At 41.6% G+C, this 18565-nt stretch overlaps 1 protein-coding gene across 7 annotated transcripts in view; it reads left to right on the top strand.

The window, feature by feature from the left end:
* The first annotated feature begins 9479 nt into the window (after positions 1-9479).
* The window catches only part of ubr5 (ubiquitin protein ligase E3 component n-recognin 5), a 148595-nt gene continuing 139509 nt past the window's right edge, over positions 9480-18565 (top strand). For 4 of the 7 annotated variants that reach the window (XM_078216736.1, XM_078216738.1, XM_078216734.1 and 1 more), the window contains exon 1: positions 9480-9837. In XM_078216736.1, coding sequence (XP_078072862.1) covers positions 9776-9837 — 62 coding nt within the window. In that variant the 5' untranslated portion in view covers positions 9480-9775. The remainder of the gene's footprint in view (positions 9838-18565) is intronic. The other 3 variants (XM_078216739.1, XM_078216735.1, XM_078216737.1) reach the window with 2 other exon arrangements.

Raw genomic sequence — 18565 nt, 5'->3', positions numbered from 1 at the left:
TTGGACTCTCAAGGTTTATAGCACAAGAAGGCCTTTCGGCCTACCTTACCAATGTCAGCCCTTTGCTGAAACAATCCAAAGCAGATTCCACTTTACCAGGAGATCTCCATTCTCCTGAATTTTCCCCTGCTTCCATTGTTTGTCCAGCATTCCCTAAAAGGTGCAGTGATCTTTGCCTCAACCATTCCCTGTGGGGAAATATATAGGAGTGACCTGCCTGGATTGCGTGCGTACAATTGCATCGGGCCCATGCACCGGAGTCAAAACACGCTGGGTTGAAGTATTAGATGGAAATCCTTTGTCAGAACCACAGATATGTTAGCCTGTGTTTTCTCTTGTTACGGACATGCACCATTTTCTAGAATTATGGATAAGATCAGCAGTTAGTAGTCCGGCTGCAAATGACTCTAAGCATTTAAATGACATTAGAAACCACAATTGGCAGTCTTGGTGAGTCTCTTGGCTGTACCCTGAAGATAACTTGTACCCTTATACTTTAAGGTGCGGCCATAGATCACCGGGGCACTCTTAGTTAGTCGTCTGGGGGTACAGAACTTAAGTATTGCTGAAAAAAGACATTTTGTCAAAGCTTTTCATCTTGCACTCATCAGGAAAATCGTAAGAAAACCAATGTCAGGGGAAACAACAATTTTATACTGTATGAGAGAAGAGTGCTGATTGGTTGGCAAGTAGATTCTGATGAAATCCTGGATGTCTGTCAGCTTCCTGGAGAGTAATATATAGCTGCAGTTATAATGCATTAGAATTCGAGATCAGCAGCTAGAGACTGACATTCCACGAGCGACTGCTTCAAGATATGCATTGGGCAGCATGGTGGCAGAGTGGTTAGCACTGCTGCCTCACAACACCAGGGATCTGAGTTAAATTCTGGCCTTGGGTCTCTGCATGGAGTTTGCATGTTCTCCCGTGTCTGCATGAGTTTCTTGCAGGTGCTCCGGTTTCTTCCCACTGTCCAATGATGTGTGGGTTAGGTGGATTGGCCATGCTAAATTGTCCCTTAGTGTCAGGGGGATCAACAGTGTAAATACGTGGGTTACAGGGATAGGACCTGGGTGAGATTGTTGTCAGTTCAGGCTCGATGGGTTGAATGGTCTCCTTCTGCACTGTAGGGATTCTATGATTCGTAAAGGCATTTTCATGGAGAGTGCACCAAATAATGGGGGCTGACAGTTAACTGCCAAACATTGTTTGAATATTTAAACCAGGCAGCTTGACTCTAATTCCTCAGTGCAATGCCTTGACCAATGAACCAACGAATAGGTCTGACTTATTTTGTTCAGCTGAAACAGGTGCAATGTGTGTACACGTTCCATCTGCCTGCAAAGAACAGGGCCCTGTGTATTAATATATGTAGCTTCCAGTACATGCAAATGCACTATACTGTGAGCCCAACTGACAATCTTAAATTGGTTGTTCGTAATTTTTAGCACACTGAGCAACATTTAGCAAATGTTGTCCAATCGTAGAATCACATCTAATGTTGGGACACTTGGTTTTGAGTTTTGCAAGCACAGGCTGATTGGGTACAATCTGTACCTTGCCCATTGCGAACAGAGGGAGGGACATGCTCTTTGATACGATCCAGCAGTTTTCAGGATGTACTGCCTACATGCTCAGCATCACACTGGCTCTGAAATTCAGATACCACATTACTCACTGCGTGATAGGCAGAACATCTTTTTGGTTTGATGGCAGCATCCTGTTATCATTCATGTTTCGACTGTATAGGAGAGGCGTGAAACAGCTAGCTTCACCTACTGCTCAAATGCTTGTGATACTTTGGCCTTCCAGGATAATCTGAGGTAGACTGGGCACTTTTCAGGACCTAAAGTGATGGTCTTAGACCTGTTCATTACTTGGTGCAAGATACAAAGCAGAATGATCTGATCAGGTTAGACATTATCTCACAGGATGCCTTTGATAAGCCCTATATCAGCATCAAGCTTGCATGATGAGCAAATGACTTGGGCCCTTTTTATAAGGTCGTCGATAAAACCAATCTTACAGTGTGCAGGACTGTAAGAATCCCTGGTAGAGAATCCCTTGGCAGATTTCTCAACTAGTATTGTGAAGAAAAATGTATTTTAAAATATTTCTGGGGCCTACTGTGATATTCTGTGAAGCAGTCTTTAGGGTGTGTGTGTGTGTGTGTCCCACACGACCCACGCACAAGATTGCCCCATTCCGCTGATTTTTCCTACTGGCGTGTTTGAAGTGATTCGCTCATAAAGCAAGGGTGAGTGAAGTGAGGTGTGTGCTGATTGCTCACAACATTGACTGTGAGAGCCGTGTGCTCCTTCTGTGTCCAAAATGTAAATATTTATTTTGTTCTTACCGTTTGAAGTTTGTAGTTCTATTAATATATAAGTGATTAAGCATTTTCTATAAATAATTATGAAATATTCGGCATGCATTCAATGTATTTAATCTTATCCACAGGGTCAAGGTTAGTGAACAAGCCTGATTCCAATCTAACAGCCCACTGAACTAAAGGAGGGCCACTCATGCAGCCCACTCACTGCTCTGGAGGCCTCATATACACACCTATATGGCCGGCGAAGGCATAAAGCTTGGTCACTTCTTCATTTCAGATTTCTGATACTTGAGTTTCACCTTTTCATCCATACTTCAATATATGTTTTGAAGTTTTCATGACAAAATGTTAATAATGTTTTGTAAAAATCTCCACTTATTAAGAACATGCAGTGCTCTGGTATCTCCCAGCAATTTAAGAGCACCTACATTTTAATTATTAGTTACCAGAAAGAAAATCTTATTTGTAAATGTCAGGGAAGTAGTTCAGTCTGATCCAGGGATCTGATGATAGTAATGAAGAAATTGTGAGGGCAAGAAAATCCTTGTTTAGATTACACTGCTGTAACTCACTCTGATGTACCTGTTATCTTTCTCCACAGCATTGAAATAGCACTCATCATAAATTACACCCTATGTGACCACGGTGCACTATCCTTCCTGATCCTTCTCGATCCATCATGTTTTGTTTGATACCATTGACCACATCCTTCTCTCGCTCCTATCTTCCTGCATGGGCTTCTCTCTCCACTCCAGCATCATTACCTCTGGAATTCCAGATTTACGCTTGTCCCTGTCCTATTTCTTACCTACATGCTGTCCCTTAGAAAGATCTGTCTGAACACACAAAGTCAGGTTCGACATCTATGTTGGCATCACACCAACTCTCCAATCCCTCTTCCGCCTCTGAATTGTTATGCTGCTTGTCTGACATCCAATATCTGGCCAGCAGAAATTTCCCCCTCCAATTAAATATTGGGAGGACCAAATTCCCCATTACAAACTCTGTTCTCTAACTGCTCTTGTTGGGGAGGTAATGGCCTATTGGTATTATCGCTGGACTAATAATCCAGAAACTCAACTAATGTTCTGGGGACCTAGGACCTTGGGTCACTGTCTGTGTGGAGTTTGCACATTCTCCCTGTGTCTGCGTGGGTTTCCTCCGGGTGCTCCGGTTTCCTCCCACAGTCCAAAGGTGTGCGGGCTAGGTTGATTGGCCATTCTAAATTGCCCCTTAGTGTCCCGGGATGCATAGGTTAGTGGGTAAATATGTGGGGATATGCGGATGGGGCCTGGGTGGGATTGTGGTTGGTGCAGACTCGATGGGCCGAATGGCCTCTTTCTGCACTGTAGGATTCTATGATTCTAAATGCTGCCACGGTAGATATTTGAATTCAATAAAAATAAATCTGGAATTGAGTATTTATTGATGACCATGTATGGAAAGGAGTTCTGAGTTAGCTAGCAGAACCACAGGCAGATTTTTAGTAACAGCTGGGAAGGAAAGAGTTAAGATGATGTTCACCTAACAGGATTATATTAGCAGTTTGCTCATGTGTGAATACTAAACACTGTTAAAATGAATGAGAGATGATTTTAATGTTAAGCATCTATATTTATATATTAAATAATGTATTAATATGTCAAATTTAATTCAAATATATTTGTTCCCCTCAGTCAAAATGCGAGCACTGCAGAAACCATGGAAGTTCAGGAGTTCAATAGCTAAATCCATTTAGTCAGCAGAACTACAATGTAGTTTCAGGTTTGGGACAGATACTGAAACTTTTAGTATCTGAAGGTAAAAGGCCCTATTGTCCAAGACATAAAAAGTGTCAGATCTCGGGCCCAGGACTGACACTATCAATTGTTTTGGCAGTATGCCGGTGGGAAAGGTATTTGGGTGGTAGCGTCCTTCGAGACAAGGAAGTGAGCTATGCCAGGGGGAGGAAATCCATTTTTTGGATTGACAAATGAAAGATTGTTAAGTCAAGTAGTGCATCACAATGGGCTGAGGTAAGCTGTCATGTTTTGGACTGACATGTTAACGTGAAATAAAATCAAATCTAAGCTAATTAGAAGGAGTATCTTAGATATTGGAGGGTATAATTGTATTGGATTTTGCCTCAGTGCCTCAGATCTTTGGAGAGGTCTTTAACACTGACTCAGAGCTATTTGATCATCCAAAGGCTGTAGGTTAATGTTCTTTCTGTCTTGTCTTGTTTGTCTTGTAAATGATTTTTCATGTGTTTTAATAAATTTTAATTATGTCCTGAGCTAAGATCTTGCCTTTGCAAATTTAATTCTTTAGTTTCCTTAAGTTTTTAGGAGAATCAGGCCACCGATAAGAAAACCTCCACTACACCATGAAACCATTGTCAATTGGCAGAAAAGAAATCTGGTTCACTAATGTCCTTTATGGAAGGAAATTTGCTGTCCTTACCTGGCCTGGCCTACATGTGACTCCAGAGCCACAGCAATGTGGTTTACCCTCAACTGTTCTCGGGCAACTAGGGATGGGCAATAAATGCTGGACAGACAGCGACGGCCATGTCCCACAAACAAATAAAAAAAACTACTGGCTTCAATGCACTCTGCAGCCACTGAGGCTAAACCAGTGTTGTACCTGTTAATTCTCAGATACTTTCGAGCAGTTTTTGCTTACTCTAAGGTTTTACCCCGGTGTCCTTATTTGCAAGATGGACAAAGGATAAACACAAGTAAAGGTTCAACAAGTTTATTAATAATAACACTATTAACCCTTAAATTACCCACATAAAACAAGAGGATACCCCAGATTCAAGTGTACTACCCGCAAAGATGGTTTGGTTAAACTGCAGGCTCAATTCGCTGAGTCCCTCTGGTCCGTCGTCACGAAGGTGAATCTTGATGGCAGCTTCTTCCTTCCTTCCTTCCCTGGTCAGTCTTCCAGATGGTCAAGGTCGCCCCCCTCGTCGAGTCTTCGCTCCTGGTGTGTCTGAAATGTGTCCCTTTATCCCCCTGCCTGCTTGCCTTTCCTGAAACTTCTCTGGCTTCCGGCCAATGAGTTCCCAGGAGGGGGTTCCAATACCCAGTGGGTTTCTTGATGTCTGCCTGACAGGACACCAGGGTCCGCCCCCCAGGTGTCCATCTCCATGCTGTTGCTTACATGTAACCTGTTATCAGATAAGCTAACTGCAGGAACTCTCGGTGACAGAAAGTCTGGCCCAATCTGGGCTTCTAACAACAGGCCGGTGCATTTCAATGGGGTGCAATGATCTCCTGCTAAGTATCAGTAGAGTGCAACAACCTGTGATGGGTGGTTGATGGGTCAGGCCCAGACATGTTTGTGTATTTGGACAATTGGCCTGCCCGAGGTTTGACTGTTTGATTTTAATATGCTCAATTCTTTAATTTAGAATATCCAATCAGCCTTAAAACTAGGCCCTGATTATATTACCACACCAGACTGTTCTGCAACTTTGACCATGAGCTGAGGTTTTGACCCCATTTCCTTTCCATCACCTTTTACTTCCAGCTCTATAACATTGCCCATCTTCACTTCTGCCCCAATTGCGGAAATCCTCAGCTATGAATTTGCTCCCCAGATTCTGCAATTCCAATGCTTTCATGGCTGGTGTCTCACCTTACACCCTCTGTAAATATGAGTTTATCCAAAGTTCTGTTGCCCATACCTTAACTCGTCCCATCCCATTCACCCATTAGCATCATGCTTGCTGACCTGCATTAGTTTCTGGTTCAATGCCTTAATTTCAACTTCTCATTCTTGTTATCAAATCCTCTTGTGATTTCATCCTGCCTGGCCTCTGTAACCTCCTGCAGCCTTACAACGCTGATAGATCTCTATGCTCCTCCAGTTCTGGCTTCTTGCACATTCTTGATGGTTTCTGTTCCACCATTGGTCATTGTGACTTCAGCTGTCTAGGTCATAAGCTGTGGAATTCCCTTCCTGAGCCACTGCCTCTCTGTCCTCCTGCAAAATGATATGGAAATGCCGGTGTTGGACTGGGGTGAGCACAGTAAGAAGTCTCACAACACCAGGTTAAAGTCCAACAGGTTTATTTGGAATGATGAGCTTTTGGAGCGGTGCTCCTTCATCAGGTGAGTGGCTCCGAAAGCTCGTGATTCCAAATAAACCTGTTGGACTTTAACCTGGTGTTGTGAGACTTCTTACTGTGCTCCTGCAAAATGTTCCTTTAAACCCCCATTGACTGAACCTTTGGACACCTGTCTTCACATCTCCTTCTGTGGTTCGGTGTCAAGTTTTGTTGCTAGCTTGTGAAACAGATTGAGGTATTTTACTATGTTAAAGGTGCAGGATAAATGCAGGTTGTTATAACTGTATTTGGGGCCCACTGTTGACAACCGGAGAGAATTGGATATATACTTAAGAAGGAACGAAAATTTGCAAAACAATTGGATATATAGAAACATAGAAGATAGGAGCAGGAGGCCTTTCAGCCCTTCAAGCCTGCTCCACTATTCAATATGATCATGGCTGCTTCTCTATCTCAACACCATACTCCTGCTCTCTCCCCATACCTCTCGACAGCTTTCAAGTCTGGAAATCCACCTATTTCCTTCTTAAATATATTCAGTGACTTGGCCTCCACAGGCTTCTGTGGTAGAGAATTCCACAAGTTTACCACCCTCTAAGTGAAGAAATTTCTCCTCATCTCAGTCCTTAATGTCCCATCCCATATCCTGAGACTGTGACCCTTTGTTCTAGACTCCCTGACCAGAAGAAATACCATCCCTACATCCAGTATGTCCAGCCCTGTCAGAGTTTTAAACATTTCAATGTCATTCTTCTAAATTCCAATGAATACAGGCCTAGTCGACCCAGTCTCTCCGCATATAACAATCCTGCCATCCCACGAAACATTCTGGTGAACATTCGCTACACTCCCTCCATGGTAAGTATAGCCTTTCTTAGGTAAGGATATATACATAAAGATATAAGATTAGGGAAAGAAATGCAGGTCTTTGTGAAGATTCAGAGTCGGACTAATTGGAAAGTACCTTCAAAGAGCAGGCTCAATGGGCCAAGTGGTTCCCTCTTGTTTTGTATGGTCGCATTTAAGTTCATCATAAAGTTAACAGAAAAAAGCAAAATACTACAGATGCCAGAGATCTAAAATGAAAACAGAAAGCACTGGAAAAGCTCAGCAGGACTGGCAACATTTCCAGAGACTGAAACGGAGTTAACATTTCGAGTCTGATATGATTGTTCTTCAGGATCTTCTTCAGTTCCGGAGAAGAGTCATATCGGATTTGAAACATTAACTCTTGTTTCTCTCTCCATGGATGCTGCCAGATCTGCTTTTCCAGTAAGCTCTTCCAGCACTTTGTGTTATTATTTTATATAAAGTTATGAGACCTTTCCCTATAAAAGGTTACCAATTCCTTTCTGTGCTATTCTTTGTGGTTATATTAGTTTTTACATTGCACTGATGTTGACCTGCGTTGGTTGGCTGGCTGAAGGAGAATCTGGAAACATACATGGTTATTTGATTTTGATTTATTATTGTCACGTGTGGTTTACAGTGAAAAGTATTGTTTCTTGCGCTCTATACCGACAAAACATACTGTTCATAGAGTACATAGGGGAGAAGGCAAGGAGAGGGTGAAGAATATAGTGTTAGTCACAGATAGGGTGTAGAGAAAGATCAGCTTAATATATGGTTGGTTTATTCAAAAGTCTGATGGCAGCAGGGAAGAAACTGTTCTTCAGTCGGTTGGTATGCGATCTCAGACTTTTGTATCTTTTTCCCAACAGAAGAAGGTGGAAGAGAATATGTATGTTTAATACATTGATATATGTTATATATACAATATATATATAACTTATATATATGGACACTCTTAGCACCCTTCTCAGCCTTTATCATCACCATTTACATTCCATTTGTCCAATCCCAACACTCTCTCAATCCTCATTGTATAAATCTGGTCTGATTTTTTTTGCCTTTAACTCTGATGAAGGGTCATCCTGACTCGAAACATTGGCTCTATTCTCTCTCCACAGATGTTATCAGACCTGCTGAGTTTCTCCAGCATTTTCTGTTTTTGTTTCAGATTCCAGCATCCGCGGTATTTTCCCTTTATATATATATGTTTTATATATATGTTATGCCTACACTTCCTGCTGCCTCAGAAAAGTAGTCAGCATAACCAAGAACCCCACGCACCTTGGACATACTCTCTTCCACCTTTTCACTGTATACCAATATATATGACAATACTAAATCAAATCATATATATGTTATATTTATGTGTTTTATATATATATGTTTTATATGTTATGTATGTTATCTATAACTTGTATAAATGTTATATGTATAAATGTTATATTATATGTATATATGTTTTAAATTTCTGATTTGAAGAAGAAATTAGATATAGCTCTTGGGGCTAAAGGGATATTGAAGTTGATGATCAGCCATGATCAAAATGGAGTAGGTTTGAAGGGCTGGAATGGAATAACATGTATGTCATATGCATGTTTATATATGTATGTTTTATATGTTAAATGTGACATATATGTACTATGTTTTATATATGTTAGGTGCCACAAGCTTTCGGAGCGCTGCTCCTTCGTCAGTAGGCTCCACCTGACGAAGGGGCAGCGCTCCGAAAGCTAGTGGCATTTGCTACCAAATAAACCTGTTGGACTTTAACCTGGTGTTGTTAAACTTCTTACTCCATTCGCTCTCCTCAGATGCTGTCAGACCTGCTGAAATTTTCCAGCATTTTCTATTTTTGTTGTACACGTTATAGGTATGTTTTGTATATCTGTTCTATGTATATATGTTTTCTATGGCTCATATGTTATATGTATGGGTTATATGTTTTATATGTTAAATATAACATATATGTTATAGATGGTGAGGGGTCAGATGCACCCTCTGAAGTTGCCCCTGCGGTTGGACTCCCTGCCTCTGTCACGTGTCCCTCCCCCCAACAATGGCCCCCGGCTGACCTGCAGTCACGTGCGCGGCCCTGCGTCACCTGACCGGCGGCCAATCCCGTCCTGCCTCTCTCCCCCGGCGTCGCGCTCCGCCGGGCGGGCCAATCGGCAGGCTCGTCACATCCACCGGCCGGCAGTGCGGGCGCGACCAATGGGCGAGCGCCTCTGATGGTGCGGGCTGGTCAGCAGTAAGATGGCGGCGGCGGCGGCAGCGGCGGCTCGCTGAGGCGGCGGGTGTCAAAAAAAAAAATTCACAGCCGGGCCGCCTGAATACCCCCTCCCCCCCGGCACCAATAAACCCCCGGCACAAAAAAAACCAAACTGTTCGAGAGAAAAAGAGGAGGGATTGAGCCTGTAAATCGGAATTTATTTATTTTGATTCCCTCCCTTTCCCCACCCCCTCCCTGTGTGTGTGGCGCGGCGCGGGTTCGGCCGCTTTCTCCTTCCTCCCCCCCCTTCTCCAGCCCCAACATGACATCCATCCACTTCGTGGTTCACCCCTTACCGGGCACCGAGGATCAGCTCAACGACAGGTGAGAGGCGGGGGGGCCCAGGCCTTGTTGGGGAGGCCTGTGGGGTGGGGGATGGGTGGGGAGGGGGAGGTTTGGACTTTTTTTTTGGTTGTTGGGGGTGGGGGGGGGGGGGGGTTGGTGTGGGAAGGGTGTCGGAAAGCAAGGCCGATGTCCCCCGTGGAGGGAGCCCGAGCCTGGGAGGGAACGGAAGGGCTGGGTTTTTTTTTTGGCCGCAGACAATGCTTCCCCCGGCGAAGGGAGGGGATGGTGGAGAAAGTCTTCGCCACCCTTGGGAGAGAGGTAGGTGGAGAGGGGGAGAGCCGATTGTTCCGGGAGGACAAGGCTACTTGTCTCCCAATTGATTTAACAGAGCACAAAAGACTTGAGAGGAAAAAATAACCCTTCCACATCCACGATCAGCGTGTTGACTCTGCCCCCAGATTTTGCCCTTACTCCCTTTTTCTTTCTCCCCCCCCCCCCCCTTCACACATGGGAGGGTAAAGCAGCTCCAATGAAACATTTTTTTTCGGAAATAAAAGCACATGTTGGCGTTGAATATTTTGGGAGCTTGATCACTCTTGAGAAAGAGGTTTGTGTTGGCCGATGCGTCATTTGCAGAGTGATTGTTGCCCTACCCCCCCCCCCCCCGCGCCTCCCCCCATGTTTGGTTATCGAGCCGGTAACACCACGCTTCTCCCATATTGATCACCCGGCTCCATCCGCCCCATTAATGGGGGCAGTTTTTTCCCCCCCTACCGGCTCCTGACGTGATGTCTCAAGTATTCAGGAGTAGAAGGAATTTCGAATGTCGTTTTCCTTTTTAAATAATATAAATCGTACGGTCTTCGGGGAAAGAATGTTTTTTGGAAACTACGTTTGTACGGTGGGATACCTAATATTTGCCATATGCGTCCAGTAAAATTAGTTGATGCCTTTTTCGTGTATACTGTAAATGAACTTGGGGCGTCTGAATTGACCTCTAAGACCAGTTTTGATCCAATTGAGGGTGCATAACATTTTATAAACGGCTAAAATTGTAGGGATCTGAGTCAGTACTGAATGTTCAACACGATTTTTGTAATATCAGATTATATTTTTAAATTTGATTTAAATTCAACATTCATGTTCTTCCTGATACCGCTATCTTGGGTTTACAACCCAGTTGCTTGAACTAAATTATGATTTAAAAATATTTTAAAAAATCTGTTGAACCAACTGCATTTAAATGTTCCTTCCCTGGAGTGTTGAGAATCCTTAATGAAAGAAGCAGACTCTAAAGCTGTGACTTTTTTGTTTGGTTATGAATGTTTCATAACTTGATTTGTTTTGGTCAGACTTGTTTCAAAGGAAAAATTCAACTCCTTGGTGCTTCTCGCTTTGTAGAGTTAACTGACTTGCTATCAGATGAACAACTGTTTGGCAAAGTACAGGAGGATTGCTGCCCTTCTGAAGAAAGGGATCAGGGAAGAAAATGAGGGAAAATGAAACTTCGTGTGATAAAATCCAAAATAGAGGACAGTTGGAATTTTGGTCTAAAAATCCCAGCAGATTTTAACATGTTGTAAAATTGCTTGGATTGACAAAATGGAGACTAATGATCTTTCTTGGGTGTTGTAATATGTTTCTTATCATGCAACGCAATTAAAAGAATGCTGTGGTTTTAATCTGTGACACATGTTTTATGTAACATAAAATAGTACAGGATTAGCTATTTTACCAAGTCAGTATTAAATTTTCCTAAACTGCAGTGAAATCAATTTAATTCTTTTTGAAAAATTGACCTTTGTGTCAGTAGCAGGACAATCACACTTAAGTCCCAAATTAGTTAATGAATTGTGTGTTCTTCACAGAGCCATAGAATTGTTACAGCACAGGAGGCCATTCGGTCCATTGTGTCTGCATTGGCTCTCCAAATGAGCAATTCACCCAGTGCCATTCCCCTGTCTTCTCCCTGTGACCCTGCATACCCCTTTCCAGATAATAGTCCAATTTCCTTTTAAGTGCTCTGTTTGAATCTGCCTCCACCCCACACAGACAGACTGTAACCATTCTCTGCATGGAAAAAAAATCTCTGCTTTTGCTTGTTTTTCCAATTACTTAAAATCAGTGCCTCCTCATTGTGAAGATAAGGCCATTTTATGGGATTTCTTTGGTTTGCACATAAGATAGGAACATCTGTTTTACTAGGGGTGGCATCTCGGACCTGGATGTGGTCACCTTTGGTTTGCCCCAAATTGTGAAGATGCAACATCAAACTGTGGGGTCATTCCAAACATGAGGTAATTTCTGGATCTATGCTGATAATTCCCAATGCTACCTATTTATTTTATTCTAGATTCTGTTGTTGTTGTCATTTGTTCTCCCTACTCTGGATGAGTCAGAATTTTGCTTCATTGCTGAAGCCATACTGTTCAATTTGTGTCATACATTGCAATTCCTACAGGGATATGTCACGCAGATTGAACCTACAGGTTCATAACCCCTGATGTTCTCAGCTGAACTTCAATCACATGTGGTCCATAGCGTTACTGTCAGCTGAAATCCACATTTTTTTCTTCATCAAATCCCATTGTTCCTCTTAACTGAGCTGCAGTCTGTGCAAGCCAGTCCCAAGTCATTCAAATTGCATGATTAGTATCCTGTCCTGTCCTGGACATCAAGTCCCTTAGCCTGTCATCCTCAAAATTCATCTCTTTGGAAACTCTGTGGGCTTGCTCCCCAATCTCTGAAAAGCATCAGCAGTGAAGGTAGTGAGGAGAACAGTAAGAAGGGTAGAAGAAAAGGCAGAGTCCAAGGCATGGTAACTAAATGCTTCTTTCACCAATGGAAAAGAACACTGGACCTTTTGCGGTTGCCTGAGAATTTTTTTTATTAAAGGGAAGTGCGAGTCGCTGGCTGAGCCAATATTTATTGCCCATCCCTAGTTGCCCTTGAGAAGGTGCCTACGTGAACTGTTGCAGTCCATGTAGGTAAACCATGTTTTTATTCTAAAATACTTAAGTTTTATTTTGTTTATTAGTCACAAGTAGGCTGACATTAACACTGCAATGAAGTTATTCTGAAAATTCCCTAGTTGCCACACTGGCACCTGTTTGGGAGAATGGCCAATGTACCTAACCGGCAAGTCTTTTGGACTGGGGAGGAAACCGGAGCACCCAGAGGAAACCCACACAGACACGGAGAACGTGCAGACTCTGCACACACAGCGACCCAAGCCGGGAATCGAACATGGGTCCCTGGAGCTGAGAGGCAGCAGTGCTAACTGCTGTGCCACCGTGCTTGTAGGTAAACAATGTGTAGGTAAATCACAGTGCTGTTAGGAAGTTCCAGGATTTTGACCCAGTGACAGTGAGGAAATGACAATATAGCTCCAAATCTGGATGGTGTGTGGCCTTGGAGGGGAAATTGCAGGTGGTGGTGTTCCCATCCTCTGCTACCCTTGTCATTCTAGGTGATGGGGGTTATAAGTTTGGAAGATGTTGTCTAAGGAACCTTGGATGCAGCGCATCTTGTAGGTGGTACAAGTTACTACCAGTGTGCCAATGGTGGAGGGAGTGAATGTTTAAGGTGATGGATAAGATGCCAATCAAGAGAGTGCTTTGTCCTGGATGGTGTTGATCATCTTGAGTGTTTTTGGAGCTGCACTCATCCAGACAAGTGGAGAATATTCCATTACACTCCTGACTTGTGTCTTGTAGATGGCAGACAAGCTCTGGGGAGTCAGGAGGTAAGTTACGATCTGATGATTTCCCAGCCTCTGACCTGCTCTTGGGGTCACAGTATTTATATTGCTGCTCTTGTTAAGTGTCTGGTCAGTAGTATTCCCTTCTCTGCCATCTTAATAGAATAAGCCCTTCCAGACACAGTCCACCTTCTGCACAGCAATACCAGCAGTCTCCACTCTCAATTTACCCAACTTATTTCTCTAACACTGCTGTTATACGCCTTCAATAAATTCATTTTACTTCTTGGTGCTTGCTGTTTTCCCATGTGGTGTTTATAACAAATTGCTGCTATCAAAAATCTAAGCATTTTATACGTGGTTCCAGCAATAATTTTTTTTCTCGTTTTACTCTCTCCACTAAAGGCAAGAATTTGTTAGTCACTTATTCGCTTAAAGTTTCGCAGTTGGATTTTCATGCCCAGTGGAAATGCAACCTAAAGCTGTATTAAATAGGTAATTTTATCAACAGAAGGTTGGTTGTAAGTGAAACATTTGCATCCTCTTTCTAAGACAAAATGAAGTGGTTGTGTTTACTTTGCTGGAGTTCACCTTTTCACTGACCAGTTGTACTTAGAACTAGTGTTGACACAGTGAATGCAAACGTGGGTTATATTAAATACCTTTAATTGGGAAAATCTGAATATTTGATATGCCAGGTGGCTCAGTTTGCTATCTGGTAAGATAGATAATGTATGCATTTTGACTAGTCACTTTGGTCTGGCTTGACGGGACCCTTTTCTCCAAGAGTTCTACATAAGAAATAGGAGCAAGTTTAGACCTTATAATCCCTCAATCCTGCTCCACCATTCAATATGATCATGACTGATCTCCCTCACTTCATCTTTTTCAACTGCTCTTCTCGTGTCACTTTTTCAACTACTCCCCGTATCTCTTGATTCTCGGAAGTTAAGATTCTTGGTGCGCTATGAAGACATTGATAACAGGAATTTCATTGACAGATTTTGCTGCGTTTGATCAATTGCTGAATTTGATGGTATTACGATATGGTGTAATTCCAGTTGAATTTAATAAATCAAATGTACATTCAACTTGCATCTAAGTGATTCAGTTAAAGAATTTTAGGCATTTGTTTCTTCTTGAAAAAGTACAGCAATGTACATTGTTTGCAATTTATTACATGGGTGAAAGTAGGCCATCTATTTTTAGAAGGGCAGAAAAAAAATCTTCCTGCTTAATCTTATTGATTCCTAATTCTTTCCATATCCCACGCATTCTGAAGTTGTTCTGCTTCTGGTGATGAACCGCATTGGCCCATGGATGGCTCCTCTGATTTTTTTTTTACACCTTCCTTCCCTCTGTCCAAAGCATTTCTTCGAGCTGTCTGGTCGCTGCTTGATGCTTCTGTTGCAAAGAATTCCAATTGAGATAAGGTCAGCAAACCTATGTGAAAATTTAGGAGATTTTTGGGCCCAATGGCAATTACACCCATATAGTTTGATTTACTGCAAGCATCTGAATTTTTATACTAAATTTAATACTGCTTAACTTGCATCAGCAAATTTGCGCTCCATTCATAAAGACCTGAATGACAATGCTGCAGCAAATTTTAGATACAAATTACAGGCTCATTTATGTAATGTAGGGAAATATTAATGGGATATGTAGAGTGTACTGTCACTTCATAGAATAGCTACAACATAGAAGGAGGTCATTCATTTTTGAGCTCGTTCTGTTTCCATATCTGCAAGAACAACTCAGTTAGTCCCACACCCCTGCCCTTTTGCCATTGGCATGCAAGTTTTCTCTCGGCTACTTATCCAGTTCCTTTTTGAGAGCTATGATTAAATCTGCCACACACTCAGGCAGTGCATTCCAGATACTAACCACTCACCTAGTTTAAAAAAGGGTGTTCCTCATATCACCTTTGTTCTTTTGCCAATCCCCTTAAATCAGTGTCTGCTGGTTTTTAAATCTTCTAAAGGAAAAAGTTTCCCTCTGTCGCGACCTGTCATGATTTTGAACAGCTCTGTCAAATCTCCTTAAGCTTCTCTAAGGAGAACAACCCCTGCTTCTCCAATCTGTTCATATAACTGAAGGCCTTAGGATCATTCTTCTAATTCTTTGCTGCATTCTCTCTAAAGCCTTCAATAAAGTGTGGTGCCTAGAATTGGATATAATCCTCCAGTTGAGACCATACAAGTGTTTAATAAATGTTCGTCAAAACTTCCTTGCTCTTGCACACTCCATTTATAAGGCAGGGATCATGTATAGCTTTTTAATCACTTTCTCATCCTGCCCTGTCACTTTCAACAGTTTGTGTACATACACTCTGGTCTCTATATTCCTGCATCCCCTTCAGAATTGTACCCTTTTTATTGGCTGTGTTCTTCCTCCCAGAAATGATCCATTCACACTTGCAGTAAATTTAATGTGCCTGTTTCAGCAGCTTGCATGTATTCTCTTGAATTCCATCATTATCCTCCTCCACAGTTCAAATACTTCCAAGTTGCAAATTTGCAAAATTTGATTGTGCCCGGTGCACCCAAGTCTCAGTTAACATAGATGAACAAAAGCAGTAGTCAGAATATCGATTCTTGGGAACCTTGTGTACCTTCCTCTAGTCCGAAAAACAACAGTTTACTACTGCTCTTTCCTGTCACTCAGTCAGTTTTGTATCTGTGCTGCCATTTTCCCTTTCCATGGGCTTTGACTTGCTGGCATTTCATCACTTTAGTAACAAGTGAGGAGAAAATTAGTATTTCCTTATATTGTTAAATTGCATTGTTCTATTTGCTCCTGTGGTACTACTCAGGAACTGCATATTGCAAATAGGCAGCTTCTTGTATCTTCTATTTGCTCTTCCTCTCCCCATGCTTGTCATGCATTAAAAATCTATACTTCCTGATGCCATGAATTACAATGGGACCTCATTTTATATAGAACATTATAAATTTAATTTTATTTGTTTTATTCAGGTTATCTTAAACAATGCAGCAAGAACTCTGGCAGTTTTGATGTCAGAGTTGCAATGCAGTTCTGAGTGTAATCAATGACAGAATATTCCTTTAAGTTGCATCCTATTAGGGCTTTGCTTTTGTGGACGATAGATTTATGAAGTTGCTAGTCCTAATATTTTAAAGTGTCGCAGTCCTTGCAGTGGTTTCCTTTGGGTCCCTGATTCACAGATTAAGATAATTCTGTTTAGCAAAAAACAAGTTTTCAGCAAAGTGGTTGAGGAATGCATTCAATTTTTGGGATGTTTAGTCAAAGGAATACAAAAAACACAGTGAAATGCGGTGGACTTAACTGCAAGTCACCTGCAAACTTTTTATGTGGCAATTATTTCTATAGTTCATACTGTCTTCTAGATTGGAGACTTTGCCATTGGCTAGTTAAATTGGGCAAATGTTAGGAATTTTTAGATTAATTTTTAAGCATAGGTAAAATAAACATAGCTCGATTAATACGATTAAATTGGCGTGCACAAAGTTAAATACAACTGGATTGCGCTCAAATTTGCTTACAAACATTTAAGTCACACTTATTCTTTTTCTAGTTGTGACATTTGCACGTATGATCACTTTGCCTAGTGAAAGCTTTGTTTATTGAGGGATAAAAATGGCATGCTAACTGCGCTCCTCCTCCTGTCAATTCCCTTCAGTACTTGATGCAAGCTGGTTTCGATATGTGGTAAATTATCCACATTGTCTCTTACTTCAGCAAAGAAGATGCAAATTTTATCACATAGTTATGTAATTAATTGCAGAGAATATTAGTTACTTGGATGTCTGCGAAATCACTAGTCCGTTATCACAAGAGCTGCATGTTATGTATTTTTGTTGAGACATGCTTTTCTGCTGATTGGCACATGAATGCTTTGCTAATTTCAATTTTTCATTGCATTAGAAATGCTGAGGAGGCAACTCCTGCATCTTTGGGTGCTTTGAATTAACAATTTTAAAACGGGCAATGTTCAAGTACTTTACACATTGTAAGTAATGCACTCAGTAAACTCCAGGAATTTCAAAGCCAGAAAAATGCTAGCTGCAGAATATGGACAGAGCTGAACACTTGATGGTGTTATTGATGCTGTCACTCAGAATCTTCTAAAGTGCTTTACAACCAGTGACCTAGTTAGCTGACCCTGATGGGCTCCTTGATGCAACATCACTCTACCTTCCTGGATTATTTGACCTCCAATTGTGCTTAATACTTTTTTCCAATTAGTTAATTTTGCTGTAATTCCATTTAGTTCTATTCCTAACCAAATAAAGTAGTGCATGTTAAATGCAGGGTAAAAACAACAAAAAAATGCTGGAAGCGGATAACATGTCGAGTACAGAATCTGGAGAGAAGCATCAAGGTAATGTTTCAGGCATTTTCCTTTGATGGTAGTGGGAGTCTGGAACTCGCTGCCGGAAGTTTAGAAGTATTTTGGTGTGCACTTGAGATGTCAAGGCAATGGGCCAAGTGCTGGAAAATGCGATTGGAATAGTTAAGTGGTTGTTTTTGGCACAGTCTTGATGGGTTGAAGGGCCTTTTTTGTGCTGCAGACCTCTATGCCTCTGTCAAATAGCAGTGCCTGAAATGTTGAGTTGCAGCTTCTTTTCGCAAATGCTATCCGAAGTGTTTACAAGCTTTTTAATTTTAACTTTGCACATCTGCAGCATTTGGAATTTAGTTTGCAAGGTGTTTTCCTAACTTTTTAGGACTTCTGTGATAGAGCTAGTAATTGCAATTGACTATTCTGAGAAGTTTCTGTGTATTTGTCAATAGAATGTGGACTCTTATGAAATATCTCTCAATGGAGAAGTACCAACTTTGAGAGTCTCAAAATTATTTTGCATCAAATCTTTGAAGTACTAACGTTCATGAGACCTAGTTATGAGGGAACTGGGCAGGGTATGAAAAAATGAGGCGTGGAAATTGATTAGTACGAGAACTTTGAAAACCTTTTTAGCAGCTGATCTCCATGAATAAATATTTTAATTACAACATATTTCTAATCACAAAGCATTGCAATTGTTCATTGCGGTAAGTTACTACATACCAATTATAGGAAGA

Source organism: Mustelus asterias, chromosome 7 (genome assembly GCF_964213995.1).
Source record: "Mustelus asterias chromosome 7, sMusAst1.hap1.1, whole genome shotgun sequence".
Lineage (NCBI taxonomy): Eukaryota > Metazoa > Chordata > Chondrichthyes > Carcharhiniformes > Triakidae > Mustelus > Mustelus asterias.
Note: the sequence above shows the minus strand (reverse complement) of the source record. Positions and strands in the feature narration are given on the sequence as shown.